Source organism: Cyprinus carpio, chromosome A14, assembly GCF_018340385.1.
Source record: "Cyprinus carpio isolate SPL01 chromosome A14, ASM1834038v1, whole genome shotgun sequence".
Classification (NCBI taxonomy): Eukaryota; Metazoa; Chordata; class Actinopteri; order Cypriniformes; family Cyprinidae; genus Cyprinus; species Cyprinus carpio.
In genome coordinates, this window is record NC_056585.1 from 6,688,756 (window position 1) to 6,705,342 (window position 16,587).

The window sequence follows — 16,587 nt, forward strand, 5'->3', positions numbered from 1 at the left end:
CCAACATGTTAGTAACAGCATTTTGGAACATAATAAGCCTTTTTGTTTAGCCCTTGATGCCCTGAAGACATTTTAAAATCTATTGTTTTCTGAGGGATATTCACAATAAAAATGACTCATAACTCCAAAACCGCAGCAAGGAGAGTAAAAAGGTAGATACTGTTTGATAGAAAAATCTTTCTATATTTTTAGTGAATAAATTATTTACATCTCCTCCTGAGAAATAGGTGATAAACTGTAAAAAAAAAAAAAAAAAAAAAGTAATTAAAAAAATAATAAAATAAAAAATAGTGTGCCCAAGGGAAATAATTTTTTGGTGATGTTCCCCAACACGTGGGCTGTATGTGAATTTTGTGGTGATATCATGAAGTAATCAAAAGTTATGGCATTTGGAGCAGAGGCAGCCTTTTTCCTAGCAAGGTTATTTCGTAAACGAAAACTAAAATGAAGTTGAAAACGACTGATGAAAAAACTATTTTGTAAACTGAAATAAAATAAAAATGACAAAATAATTGAAATACTAAAATGAATCTAAACTAACAACAGTTATTGAAAAACTAACTAAAATAAAATAATTATCAAAAATAAATAATCGTTTTTGGAATAATTACGTTCTCACCCCTTGGCAGAAAAATATACAAGCTCTGTGCATTAAACCTGTATTAAATCTATTACATCAGGTAGGCAAAATTATTTATTTTCTCATGTAACACAAGCAATCAAACCAAAATTAGGCATTCTAAGTTGGTGCTTTGAAGAAAAACTATTCAATAATTAACATAAAAAAAAAAAGATGAGAATGCACATCCTTTCTATAAACAATACAAAACTTTAGCCTAGCATCTGATCACTCTGCCAGGCTTTCCTACAAATGTGACCCAGACCACAAAACCAGTCATAAGGGCCGATTTTCGAAATTGAGATCTATACATCATCTGCTTGTTTGTTAGGAGGATAATATTTGGACAAGATACAACTTTTTGAAAATCTGGAATCTGAGGGTATATATAAAAAAATCAAATATTGAGAAAATCACCTTTAAAGTTGTCCAAATTAATTACTTAGCAATGCATATTACTAATCAAAAAATAAGTTTTAATATATTTACATTTAGGAAATTTACTGAATATCTTCATGGAACATGATCTTTACTTAATATCCTAATGATTTTTGGCATAATGGATTTTTGGATTATTTTGATGTTTTTTTGTTTTTTTGTATTTTTTGTTATTGATTGAATTTATACTGGTTTGTATTATATTTGAGTACATGGCTCAAAAAACATATTTCAAACATTTTTATTTATTTATTTATCAGCAAGTAACTCAACACTATTTAAGAGTTAATCAAAGTTACCACATGCATTCCAAAGTTCTGACTCTAAGATTTCAAATGACACCTATTTTGTGTTGATCAAGGCAGTGGTTTTGAAAAATATGATCATTATTATTTTTTCTTCTAGGGGGCGCCTGCCAGCGGTACACACTTAGAGGGACTACTCAGCACTTGTTAAGAGTTGATCAAAATAATGACATTCATTAAAAAGCTTTAAAATTATACCTTTTTGTGTTATTCCACTAAGTGGTTGCTTAGTAATGGGATGTATGTGTATGTAAGTTTGGTGCCCAACAAATGCCCAAGTATAGCTATCCAGTGTAATTAAAACAGTGATATATTTACAAGAGTGACCTGCACTCATTTAACTGTAGGGGGCTCTAGTGTCTCCGGACCAGAGCAGACTGATATTTGATTGGACAGAAAGTTTGATGAGAAGCTGAAGTGCAGGTTGACATCATCGAAACTGTTGATCCATATTGGCGGAAGTGAAAGACTGTCAGTTTTGAAAGCTTATATCTTCTAAATGCGAATTTTGTCATTGTTCACTTATCAGTGTAGCGCCATTGCTTTTCATACTTTCCTGAACCTTGACACTATTATTTATTTGGCAGTCATTATGGGACAGTCTCAAGCCTCCCGGTTTTCATCCAAAATATCTTAAATTGTGTTCCGAAGACGAACAAAGCTTTTACAGGTTTAGAACAACATGGGGGTAAAGTGATTATTGACAAAATTTTCATTTTGGGATGGAGTATCCCTTTAAGGCTAACATATTCACACTACAAAACAAAAAAACTTTAATTTTGTTTTTTTTTGGGGACTTTAGATTAATTTATGATTTGAGCTTTGTCCAGTGCGGTCAGCTTCACTGCTTTCATTTGAAGCTTTAGACAATCAGAGTCCGTTGCACTCATTTCCAACGGATTTGACATTGTGTAAATATAATGAACTGTGATCAATGCGCTTGTTTCGGTTTCACAAACAATTTGTTTAATCAGCAATCGAGTCATGGTTAAACTTAAGAGACTTAACCATGCATGATGGAGAGCATCAGAAAGGAGCGCATTGGATAATATGCATGGTTACTTCCTGGTTTTAGATAAGCCAGCTCAGTCATTTACGGTCAACTGTCAGAATCAGCTGTGCTATAATAGGAGCACCCACATAATCCATTCACACTTTGAAGAAAAGTTTTGTTTGTCCAAGAGGACCATACTGTACACTATATACTACAGTACACTGTTTCAGGAATGACAAACGCTAGTGTAAAATATTACGCGAGTGAATCCGCTAAATTATTCCGCAAGTCATTGCTATGATCGACAGTGACAACTGTAGCACTGGACAGAACGAACTGAACATCTAACGAGCCGATGTCAAGAACAAACCTGTGCATTAAAGGATGCAGACTAAATTCAGAGTAACAAATCTACAGCAGCGAGTCTGTATTGGATGAATGTATTTATTAGCTTCTACAGTTAAAGATGAAACAATGTAGGCTTTAAATTAAATCTTTAAAAAATATTTAATTCATTATTATTTGTAATACCATTAATAATTAACTTATTTAATTTGTAATTAACTAGTTGGTGTATGGACTTAATCATTTTTTTTTTTTTTTTAATGACATGAGACTTGGTGACTTGCTGCACTTTATACGTCAGTACAGTAAAAGTAACAAAATTTGTAAAATAGTCATTTTATAATAAATTCAAAATCAAGATGGGAATAATCTAGGCAGTGGAAAAGTCTTAAAAGTCTTCATTTTACACCAGGAGACACATTTTCCAATACCATTATGATGTTGGGATAGCACTGGAAGCTACCTAACGTTAGCTTAAATAGTTACACTAGTGTTTAGTTATCAGCGTTTAAATGTACAATTATGTGTCTAGGTACCCTAGTCTCCTGAATTACCAGGCTCAGAACATTTATATATTAACAATTATATATATAATGTTAAATAACATGAAACTGTGGTATAAAATGTCAATACCGCTATCATTATTTACGGTGTTGACTATAATGTAATGCATATCTTTATATTAAACTAAAAAACCCTGTCATTCCTTCACAAAACCTTGACGAATAAAGTAATGTTCAATGCACTTCATGTTGTTACTAACAATGAATGGCCATATAGTTAATTTTTAAAATATGACGTCAGAATTGAGATATCAAAAGTCAGTAATGAACTTGACGTGAACATCCCATTTAGGTTTAATCTGCTCGAGCGAAACAAACCTGCTCTTAATGCATCAAATTCTAGTGCCTTAAATATAATATCAATCAACATAAATTGTGCAGATAATCTGTGCCTTGCAGCGCACACAAATCACACAAGCAGCAGCAGCAGAGAAGCATTTAATGGTCTGTGTGCACAGGACCTAATGGCTCTCATTAATATATGCAGTTATGGGAAGAAAGTGAATTTTACTTTAAGACACAATGATTCGCTAAGTGGTTAGCTACCATCAGTCTTTATCTTCTTTTATCTTTATTCAAACATGCACTTGGGCTCCACTGGATGGCACAGACGGCATACTGACATCTTCAACAAAAGCAAACTAGACTAGAATAAATTAAAAGAATTAATTAGTCTGTACTTGACAGGAAATGTTTGTGATGAACTATTATATTATTAATGTAGACATGTTTTAAATACATTAAAGGAGTAATGGAAGATAATTAGAGTATTTTGTGTGATAAAGCTAGCATCTGTGCATTTATACTTATGCATTTAGACTAATATTTGTCCTAGAAACCATATAGTTACATTTTTAAATTAAATTAAATTAAATTAAATTAAATTAAATTAAATTAAATTAAATTAAAAATTAAATTAAAATTAAATTTAAATAAAATAAAATAAAATAAAATAAAATAAAATAAAATTTAAATAAAATAAAATAAAATAAAATAAAATAAAATAAAATAAAATAAAAGCATTAATTAAACATTTTTACCATGGTATTGAGTAGTAGTCGACCCATATTGGTTTTTTGGCAGCTGATGCGATATCTCATGATGATGGGTAATTGTTTAAGAAACCACTCTGGTGTATAATCATTTCTCTCTGCTAATAAAGTGGTATATTTTAGCCAGGAATTTAAGGTCAGTGCTATCAATGTGACGAGCATATGAAACACAAACCTTAGCAGATGCATGCATGACAAAACACATTACAATAAATCTAAAAACCAACACTGACAAAACTTTTGGGGAAAGGTCAGTTGGCGCTTAATATGCAGCACACTTCCCAAAACGAAGTCAAACACCTGCCAAGACAGGAGCAAGCAGGACTCACAGCCAATCAAAACAGCCGTTGCCATGGTGGCCACCGTGTTCGGCGCGTCGCTCAGGTTCAGCATGTGTCCCGACATCTGGTTCAGGCCGTCCACCGCATATTTAAACATGAAGGGCACCGTCACGTTGGTTATCTGGAGGACAAGCAGAAAAAAGGAGAGGTTGATGTGAGCACCAAGTGTTTTTCTTGGATCCTGAGTGCACTGATGGGCAGAGGCTTTAACAGCAGGCTGTGTGTGTCCTCCTGCACACACGGCTCAAAACGAGTTGCTTGATGCATCCACTAATGGAATTGAAATGGTTATTAAAGCTAATTAAAAGCTTCCGGACAGCTGCTGGGTCGTGCCAATAAACAGCGGAGCATTAGCCCGGGGACATTTCTCTTGAATCTGGCCCCACTGTTGTGCACCTCTTTCAACATATGACTCATTTTAGGTTAATGGTACATTTCTATGCCACACGATGACGAATCTCGAGTGAATCTCATGAAGCCTTTCAAGAACATGTGTAGGGGTGTTAATTGGATGGTTCATCACGATTCGATCTGATATCCATTCTCATAGCCAGCAATACAATCTCAAAAACATCTGCAATAGGATTCGATTCAGGGGTGTATCAATCAATATTATGATATTACGTGCATATTTTACACAGACATTTACATTTTTATTAACGAACAAATAAAACCAAAATATAGAACATGAAGATTTATCTGAAAATTGCACATCATGTACCGCAATTTGTGGACATCCACACACAAAAATAAAAAAAGATAAAAAAAAATTAAAAATAAAGAAAAATAAATAATTGGAAAAAAAAATGACATCACAACAGTCAAGAAAATCTTTCAGGTTTCTGTGCTTAAAAAAAAATGCAATGTGTAAAATCAAGTGAAAATCCTCACTAGTAAAACAAAAATGTTGTAGAAAAAATATGCACATTTATGTTGAAAAATAAATATTAAAAAAAATAATAAAAATAAATCTGCCAAAAGTTATATTTATTTATTTAGGCTGCCACTGGTACGTCGCAGTCTGGTGCGCATGCAGACATGCAGAAACAATGCTAAGAAACTTTTCTACAGAAACCAAATTACAAGCAAAAACACAAATAAATACAATTAAATAAAGACTTTTCAGAAGTTTTCAGGTACAGAAAATGAACAAAGTAATCGAATGTAATCTGCACAGTCTTCACTTTATCATGTTTTTTTTTGTGTATTTATTAAAAGAGCAGCATATATATATATATACACACACACACCTTACTATGTGTGCTGCGTTAGGCTGACCGAGACTTGTCATTTGCACTTACATATTGCTGCTCTTTTGTTAGTTTTGACTGCTTTTATTGTCCTCATTTGTAAGTCGCTTTGGATAAAAGCATCCGGTAAATGACTAAATGTAATCAGTTAAACAGATTAATCTTTATTAAAGATACTAAACTTATTCGGTCAAGAGCAGTGAAAGATTTTTTTCTTTGTCTCCAAACAGTAGCAGGTTTATTAGTCTGCTGTCACTTTAAGACAAAATGCACTGATCCAATATTACTGATAAAATTTTGTATTTGTTCTTTGGGCACAAAAAGAAGCGAGGGAGAACTCAATTCAGTATTTTGCCCTGACAGGTGAATTTTATCGAAAACACATGCATCAGCAGTTATGTGAATGTATCAGGGGTGTAACGGTACACGTATTCGTACTAAAGATTTTCGGTACGGGTCTTTCAGTTCGGTACACACGTGTATCAAACAAATACAGCATTGTTTTAACCACTGCATGAGCGTAACTTCAGTGGAAACTTCCAGTTATATTGTTACTTTTGATAAAAAAAAAAAAGTCTCATTTTTCAAATTATGTCAATTTTTTCAGAAATTCAAACAATAAATGCGTTTTTTGATGTGGTCACATATAAACTCCTCAGTTCAAAGGCAGCGTGATCATCTCTTCCTCTTTACTACTACATTTAATGTGAAATAAACATGAATGAACATCTCAAGCCTCATGTAATCACTCAATCAGTGTTTCAACCGCGGTTAAAAGGCGTCGTGATCATCTGTTTCTACTGCGTAGTTAGTGGTCTTTAAATGAAGTCTAGACAAATATTAGACTACATTATAGCTTACTTTATCTGTTAGTGATGCCTTAATTATTTAATATAAGTTTAAATAAATCTGTTATGAAACATGTTATGAGAGGCACTGTGGAAATGACTATATTTCAACAACAAAAGAAATCGTAGGTTATAATTTAGAAGAATTGCATTATGTGCAATTTACATGTTTGCATAGTGCATACAATCTTTTAATTGGAGTGTTGATTATTCTATAAAAATCAATAGTAATTGAAAGTAAGTTTGGGCTCTGCTGTTAACTGTGACCTTATAATAAATAATGTAAAGGCTCCCTATAGTTTAGAGGTAGATTTTAATTGTAATTAAATTGATTTATAGAAAGTGATTATTCTATTTATAGTGTGTTATATTAAAATGTATTATATTAAATTATGTTTAGTTTTTTGTTTATTTTTTATATCCCAAATAAGTATGATGGAAAAAATATTGATATCATATACACTGTGAAGAAATTAAGCAAACAAATAAGGCTGCTTTGTACATTTCTTGAGAAAGAACGAAGTAGTTAATTTAGAAAATAAAGTGAACCAATGTAAGATTTAACACTGACCCTATATGACAGTTCTGTGACAAACTCACATTCGTACCGAAACTGATTATGGTACTATTTCTTGTCTTTCATTTATGCTGTTTTAAATTCAATTCAGTTGTACAGTGGTATGTTTAAATATACAGAGAATCATCAATGATTGAGAATTTTTCAAGAAATAATCTTGAAACTAAACTGTCTGAATGAATCCTGTCGCCTGCTCAACCTGATGTTGCTCCAAATCTGTATGACTTACTTTCTTCTGCACAACACAAAGATAATATGATAAATGCTGGGGTCCAAACCACACTGGGCTCCACTAACCTTCCTTGTAAGGACAAAAAAACTGAAAAAAAAACCAGACATTTCAAATTAAAATTATTTTGTGTTTTCCGCAGAAAAAAAAAATCATGGAGGTTTGCTTTTACAGGGAGTAATGTCACTGCAAAGCAAAGCAGGGATGCGTAACGTACTAATTACTGCACTGAAGCCTCATTTGTGGACGGTAAAAATGTGCTGCCAACACCTCAGAGATAATATCACTATCAAACAGCACACATCCATAGCAATGCCCTTTTCCAGAAGTGGCTCTAAACCAGTTTTAGTTACTAACAGAACCACACAATAGCCGTCTCAAACGTACTGCTGAAGACAAGCAAAACCCGTCTGTAAGGAAGAGGAAGGTTTGTCAAGCTTTTCTTATGTTCTTGCTCAGTACAGTTATCTCATGTTGAATTCTGCACCATGGGACGATAAGATGTCAGGACCAGCTAATAATAAAAGAGTTATCCGTTCAGGAAGCCCTTGTCAGTCTTATCGATTTATAATTTAAAGGGGGCTACAATGGTGTTTCGTGTATTCAGAGTTGTTCACAGTGTTAAAGAGATGGATTCTCATGCTAAACATGGCCAAAGTTGTAAAAAAATAATTTGGACGAGTGACAGAGAATTTCTGTGCCGGAAATCTTACTTCCGGGTCGGTACACGTATCGGCTGGGTTTTTTTCGATTGTGGATTTAATGACGTAGACAGTGGTGGAACTCCTTATATGAGCATTTCTCTCTGAAAAGTGCGCCCGCAACGGCAGCAACGGAGTGTAGCAAGTGCGTTTGTGTGTTCTCGTCATTTCAGTGACAAATGTTTTATAAACAAGGCCCTGGTCGACGCTGGATTTGCACATGGTTTGCTATTAAAACATGGAGCGGTCCCAGTGATAAAAGACCCCATTCAGGTAAGTACAACTGCATCAGATTTCTGTCTTTTATTGGAAATCAGCACAAAAGTAATATACTTTAATGGAAAGACACGAAACATCAGTATTATAGCTCTGCCCACGGCACGCCTCCAGGAGCTCGGCTTTTTCCGGAGAGAATAGGTGAAAGCTGTGTTTTTCTTTTACCAAATATGATAATACTAAAGAAAAGGAAGGATGCAGGACTACTTACAGGTCCTCAAGATTAACATGAAATTAGGGAAACCAGTATGTTATGTAATAACGTTAAAAAGGAATGGAAATTACAAAAAAAAAAACGGAATTTTTGGAAAAGTAAAACGTAAAAAATGGAATTTTCATAGGCCCCTAGTTACGTCCCGTATTGTTTTGGGAGGGGTGTTCACCGTCTCATCTCACAGGTCTTGTGATTGGATGACGATCGTGCCAATCATCGGGTCCACGCGCTGCCTCCAGAACCAATCAGACGCTAGGAGGCGTGTGAAGACCCGGACGTGACACGCGTGCAGGAGGAGCATTTGCTCTTGCAAAGTTTTTTCAATTCAGAGTTTGTGTGTGTTAGAGTTTGCTTCTGTTGGAACTTTCCTCCTCATAGTGCTGTTCTACTGAGTTTATACTGTGACTCCACCTCAGTTTACCAGAGTTCATTCAAGTCCTTTCTCGAGACATAGTGATGGGACCAGGTTAATAGGTCATGTGACTTACATCAAGTCGTTTAAGGTAATGAGCGGGTGCCAACTGATGTACTCATGTTAATAGACAGCGTAGTCAGTGGCGTTCCACGCTGAAGATGTCATTTTCTTTTGTTTAGTTTAGTTCAAAATACAGCTGTATAAGAAGAGATTAAATGATGTGGTGTTGGTATAATAAAGAAACGCACCTTGGCTCCAGCGAGGAGACCCAGGGATAAGGCCACTCGAGCACGCAGGTCAGGTCTGTCCTTGGGCCAAATATACATCAACATGGCTCCGAGAATCTTCGAGGAGTTCACTTCCTTCAGCTGCAACAAGCAGAAATATCGAGCGCTTCTTAGTTTAAAAATCTTACTAACTTTCATTCTCTTTAAACATGTTCATTAAAAGCCTATATAGTTATAAAGTTAGGGATGTACAATCAAATCAAAATTTATTCAGACACCTTCAATACTTCACACATTATCACAGTTTATTCGCTATAATGGTAATAAAACATGACAAGAACTCAAGAGATAAACTGTGTCAGAACAACAACATCTTAAGCAAAACATGCTCAGGTCAAAGTGTCTGAATAATTTCTGGTTTGACCGTGCATTATTATGAGGTACAGTAGCACTGATGTCTGCAGAAAGAGGGCAGCAGAGATCCACAAAGCCCTCTGCAATCAGACTCCAGCTCAGTGCCATCAGCAGAGCAGCACAATGAACAACACAGAGATGTAGAAGAGGTGACAGCAGACATACACCACAGCAGAGAGTGTGTTATGGGAACATGTAAATCCTCTCAACAGTCCAAGTGTCTACATGATCCGATCACACACAAATGTACCCAGCAGTTTAGAAGCTAGGGGAGGAAGAGGTTTTGTTTGTTAAAGATTAAAGAATCTTTGTTCATTTGCACTTAAATATTACAAATAATGGTTGACTGAGTGGTAAGAGGAGGCTGATATATAATCAGACAACTCTCTGCAACAGCAACCAGATCTGAGGAACCTGATTAATTCAGTGATTCACATTTTACCTTTTTTGGGGGGGTTTCGGTTTTAAATTAATGAAAGTAATAATAATAATAATAATAATAATAATAATAATAATAATTATAAAATAGAAAAAAATCAATTTAATTAACTACCTAAAGCTTTAACAATTAAATCATTCAGGGAAATGTTGACATTAACAGGACCCTATGAAATTGGTTTTATTTTTTCAAAAGTTTAAATTGTGTTTTAGGATTTAGTACAGATTTATCTGCAAAAAACTGTGGTAAACAAATTATTTTACAATTAAATGAACCTTTTAAAAAAGTAATCAAATAAAAACACATCAGTTCTTTTAGAACAAAACCTTGCATTTTTCTCAAATAATGTTTAATTAGTTTAATTTATAATTTTGTCAGAAAAAAAAAATCTCTTGATCGTGATAATAAATGTTTTAATACGTTATATTATTATTGTTATTATTATAAGTAAATGACATTATACAGTAATATGTCATTAATTTCAAGTTTAATCAAACTATTTTAATGTTTATTTTTACAATTTATATACTCCAAGTATATTATACTTGATTAATGCATCTATATTAGACAACTTTGAACGTCAGTTATATTGTTGTAAGTATATTAGGATATTTTATTGTAGGTTTTGGTGTTTGGTGATTGGTTTTTTTTTTATGTGATGGAGGCATGATCTTCTGCAGTTACTATATTTTGATGAATGACTATGAAAACAGACAATTTTGGAAGGACATATACCTATTAACATTGCACAACAAGCCTAAGAATGGGTGTGGGGCTGATTGCGCTGCTTCACTGCACAGAACAGACGCAGAGAGAGGCGATACTGCGCCGGGAAACTCTGACCTCGTGCTCGCGGGGCCGTTCTGGTGACATCTTACAACTGAATGAAAGCTAAGCTTCATCCAAAAATGTCCCTAGGTTTGTCACCATGACCCTTTTATGGAAAAAAGGTCACTAAAGGGGTCTGAAAGTAGCTAAATATAGTGCTGAAGTCATGGCCATGTCTGTGAGATGTGGGAGCTGAAGGCGGGGCGGGGGCTAGTTGTGGCAGTCAGTGTGGATATTGTGTAAATGTATGGGGAACACTGGAATATGCTGTCATCGGTTGATATAAGTGCCATGTTTTGTTTTAAAAATCCTCAATATGCAAGCTTAATTACATATTAGCAAGAAAAAAAAAAAAAAAAAAAAAAAGCCTTACCACATTTTTGGGATCTGCACTGAGTCCTCCACCTGCATGTCCGTGCCAGCACTGTCTCTCTGGAGTCTGTAAATACTGAAACACACCAACCCACGGATTAACACTTCTGACTGCATTCTGCACTTCAGTTCATTTTGCATTTTTTAATTTACATTAATAAAAAAACAAAAACAAAAAAACAAATACATACATACATATATATATATATATATATATAAGGAGTCAAAGACGAAAAAGCGTTTGAGCATAAAAGCAATAAGTGTAATATTGCTTTAAATTGTTGCTCTCTCCTGGCCACCGTACTAATTAGTACTAATTTTACATTTTTTAAATTTGCTACTATCCTACGTTTTGTCCATTTGTCAGTAAGAATGTTTTACTCATTTAAAACACAATCAAATTTAATATGCCCCCTTATTCTTTTAGATATTTTAATATGTACACGTCAGAATAAGCATGTTGTTGAATTTTTACATAAATATTGTGTCACACTGAATGACAAGCTAACATTATTTCAACCAAATTCTGACATTTTATTCTCCAAAAACTTATTTGTAACCTTAAAAGTAGACACTTAACTTACATTTAATGTGCTTTCTATGGACATAAAATCACTTTTGTCCATTTATTTTGATGCGGCCATCTTACCGTCTTTGAACCATATATACAGTGTGTGTGTATATATATCTCAATGTTTTATATTTTTTCACTTACTTTTACTGCTTCTAGGATCTGCTGGCTGTTCTGACCTCTGCTGGTGGCCCATAATGATGACGCTCGGCTTTGGCTTGACAGCTGAATGAAATACGAGGTAAGACATTTATATGAAATATGAAATATATTAATATTTTCACTGGACTACTTTAGAATCATGTACATAGTTTAACATGTTTCCGAAATTGCATTATATATAAAAACCTCCTCTAAAAGAGAAGTTAGTTCCTTGGTAAACATGCGCTTTGCAAACAAACTTTCGCAGAAATGAATGCAGCAAACATGTAAGAATTAACCATGTTTATTCTAAAGCCTGATCTGTGGTCAGTGATTTTTTTGTGATATGTGAGGACTGATGTACAGCAAAATGCATCAGTAAATCTAATTTAGTTGTGGCCATGGAACCAATTAACCTTATGTTTCTGAACAATTAAGATATAACTGGTCACTGGCATTGATGCAATTATTAATTAGTTTCAATTATGATCAAATTAGTGCTCAGCTGACCCGCATGCGTAAAAGAACGATATAAACAGGGTTGCCAGGTTTTCACAACAATATCCACCCAATTCTTTCTCAAAACTAGCCCAATCATGTTCAGGGAGGTAAACACCATGTTAGTGGGGTCGCATCAACCCACAAAGTTAAGAAACATCCCGCGGCAACAGAGGAAAAAGTAGCCCAATTCCGCAGGGAAAATGTGGATTTGGCAACACTTGCACAGCGCGCCGTCATACGGAAGTAAACACGGAGGATATAAAGTAAGCGATTATGCATTTATTTATAGTGTGATCTGCTGCAGAAGCCAGCAAAACTATGCACAGGGAATTATGATGAATGTTGATCAAGAGTGACATAAAGATCGCATGAAATCCGACATGACCGTTCACACTGCGGTCAAACAGCAAAACATCTGACATGGATCGGATTCAGTAACACATATGGAAGTGGCACAAATCAGAACTGAAAAGATGAGATTCCATGCGGTTTGTGCTGTTCACACTGTCATGACAAAAACAGATCCGAGTCACATCTGAGCAGATTTGGGCCACATTTGTCTGCAGTGTGAATGTAGCCTGTGTAAATGCATCTAAATGCTATTTCAGATGCAGATTCTTCCACGGAAGAGAGGGGCGGGGTGAGCAGGGCTCATTAGCATTTAAAGAGACATGCACCAAAATGGGTCGCTGTGAACAGAGCTGTTTTTGACAAGGTTGTTGTTTTATACGACCACTGAGGGATTGTAAAGGTGCCACAGAATGCAAAAATCGCTTTTATAAGGTGTTTGAACACAGTTGTGTGGCCGCAGTGTGTGATAATGGTAAAAATCCACCCACTCATTGTTTTATAATCCTAATAAATCATAAACAGTCTCTCCACACGAGCAGTTCCAGATTTCTCACTACTATGATGTTATAGTCGGGAAAAGTCCCGCCCATTTGTGATGCTCGCTGCCCTATTAGCATATACACAGCCCTGAGTGAGAAGCAGCGGTTCGCCTTTACTGTTTCCTTACTGTAGCTGCTGGAGATACAATGTCAGCGCCAAAGAGCCATTAAAAGTGTCCTGTGTTGGGATGCACCAATGAACATAAGAGTCTCTATACACCGCTGAGGACACGGTGGTTAACTTTCATTTCATTTTCTGAAAGAGGGATCGATACCAACGATTCGTGCGCAAATGTCCAGACTCCAGACAAAGTAGGCATCATGCATCATATTTTGTTTTCCAAAATAACTTCTTCGCTCTCTGTAAGGCTAATGTTGCTAAAGCTACCATTGTCTCTGCCTGTTTTCACTGATGCTGCCTTCACGTGTTTCCAGAATGATCGTAGATAGGAATGTGGTAGTTAAAAATTGCATTTGGAAGCAATGTGAGGATCAGTAACACGGTCACCAGCAGTTAAACCGTAACACCGGTGGTCTGCCCGCGAGCATGAGCTCTTGAAGCTCCGCCCTCTTCTGAGAAGGGAGGCGGGAGCACCAGCTCATTTTCATTTAAAGGGGACATACACATTAACAGCGCGTTTGGCTCATACCCTAAAAGTGGCAAATTCAACAAGCTATAAAAAATGATCTGTGGGGTATTTTGATATTAAACCACACACACACACACACACACACACACACTCTCTGGGGACATCAGAGAACAATTTAAAATATAGTATCAATGCATTCTATGGCACCTTTAACCAAAGTACGTTGAAGACATTTCATGAAGATTACACAGAGTATTTATATCAGAGAGCTAACATCAGGGTAGAAAACGGACAGTTATTCGTAAGTCAGTGTATGGGTCATTCTACAGAATTGGTCCGAAGTCAGAGTTAAAAACGTCTTGAAAAAATATTTTTCCAATAAAATTGTAATTTTGCAAATTGTATAATATCCAAGGTTTACTAAGTTTTGGAATATTTGTCCTCTCCCCAAATTTGTCACTACCGAAACACAACAATAATAATTTAATTAACACTAGCTTGCTCTATTCTTTTTCTATTCTATATGTTTTCTTTTTATTATATAATTAAAAAAAAAACGTGAACTGCGTTAAGCTAACTGAGACTTGTTATCGCACTTGCGTATCATTGCTCTCTTGTTGACTTTGGTTGCTTCCATTGTCCTCATTTGTAAGTCTCTTTGGATAAAAGCATCTGCTAAATGACTAAATGTAAATGTAAGCGCACCTAAGAAAACATCATACAAAGAAAAAAGCAGTTCATGACCCATTTAAGATCGAATACTCGACTAGCTGTTCGAAAACTCACCAACTAGTTGATTTTTAAAAAATAAATGAAAATAGAAATATAAAGTAAGCACAACTATGTCCTAGTGTTGAATCATTACATCACTAGTCACTGCCTATTTATAAGTGTACAAAAAAAGTGTTTTCTATAACACCGTCAGCTGTCTTCACAATAAATCATACTGCAATTATAACAAAAACAAAAACCTATAAGGCCAGGTTTTCTTTCATTTGCAGTGAATGTCATACATTACTGTTTATTACTGTCAAAAACACACTGATCATCACCAAACTGGGGACTTGTCATCACATCACATGTTACACTGATATGAGCTGAAGAGAGGGAGGCTCTGTCTTATCTGCGCGCACACACGTTTACATCACGTGACCCACGGGATGGAAGGAGTTAACTCCACACCAGCGCTTCAAGAGAAGTCTGAAACAGTCTACAACAGACACATAAGTGTGCATACTCAAGTCAGCTTATGCGCTGATATTATATACCAGCATACACTGTAAACGCGTTGACTAGGTCCTAAGATTGCCCAACAGCGACAGCTTCACATTTACACAACAGAGGAGTCACAGTTTCATTAGTCACGATGACCCGTGACAACTTCCTACTACAGTAAAGAACGCACAGAGTGAAAGAAAAGCGTGCCAGCAGCTGAACTGTCGATGCTTCACACAGCGCGCGCCTGCATTAGTGTAACTTACTCTTGTTAGTGTGTAAAGTTTGAGTCGCTGTCCTCGCGTGCCGGAGTGTGTGACAGAGGTGACTGTACCTGGTGAGTGCTCGGCTGTGTCCGCTTACTCGCCGCTCGGGGCTCGTGACAGGTCCACGCGTGACCGGCGCTGCTCTGCTGGAGCAGCAGGGACAATCTACGCCTTTGCATGTGAAATCCGCACTTCAGAGAGACCAAGAGCGGCGCCATACTGGACCGAGGGCTGCGTGAGGGAACGTCACGCGTCGCGTCATTTCCGGTAGCCAATAGAAATACGTCAGTGGAATTTTTTTAGGTTTATTTATTTTTAATCACCACATTTACAAAGGCTTAAATTGTTATTTTTAATTTGAATACGTGTGTTCTTTCTGAATTGTTTTTTTTTTATTTATTTATTTAAAATTATTTTTTTTTAAAGCATTGTTCATGACGCTTTTATGCAACCAGAGCACTGAAGGGTGACTTTGAGTTTATGTTGTGAAACCAGACCAGCCCTGATAGCATGGGAACTGCTATATAAGCACAATTTTTCACCCCACAGTTATTTCATATGGAATAACAAGGACATGCTATTAAAAAACAATAATTAAAAAAAAAATTATTTTAGTAAGGCATTTGGTCAATTCCATGAGTATTTGTCATATACTGAATTCATCCAGAAGTTTCAGTTACCAGTTAGACCAGAAGAATTTGTTATTGTTCTTGACACCATTTCCAAAGAGTGTGATGTTACTTCAGAGGAAATCATCAGGATCAAACATTTTCATCGATAATGTCATCGATCTTTTAAAACAAGATTTTTAGGAATGCTCTTTGTTCTGTGTCCTTACCTGTCTCTATACAGTTTATGGTCCTTACCTGCAGCAAGATATTTTGCTCTTCTTTATTTGGTAATATCTCTTGGGTTAAAGCATGGAAACTGGAAAAATAAGTTCTGTATCAATAACAAAATAAAAGA

General features: G+C 35.5%; 1 protein-coding gene across 1 annotated transcript in view; it reads right to left on the reverse strand.

Annotated features, from left to right (window-relative positions):
• The window catches only part of LOC109060034 (iron-sulfur clusters transporter ABCB7, mitochondrial-like), a 40,782-nt gene extending 24,893 nt beyond the window's left edge, over positions 1 to 15,889 (reverse strand). Inside the window, exons 1-5 of the mRNA XM_042769803.1 lie at positions 15,690 to 15,889; positions 12,163 to 12,243; positions 11,449 to 11,523; positions 9,416 to 9,535; positions 4,646 to 4,778 (exon numbers count right to left, since the gene is read on the reverse strand). Coding sequence (XP_042625737.1) covers positions 4,646 to 4,778; positions 9,416 to 9,535; positions 11,449 to 11,523; positions 12,163 to 12,243; positions 15,690 to 15,839 — 559 coding nt within the window. The 5' untranslated portion in view covers positions 15,840 to 15,889. The remainder of the gene's footprint in view (positions 1 to 4,645; positions 4,779 to 9,415; positions 9,536 to 11,448; positions 11,524 to 12,162; positions 12,244 to 15,689) is intronic.
• Positions 15,890 to 16,587: the final 698 nt, after the last annotated feature.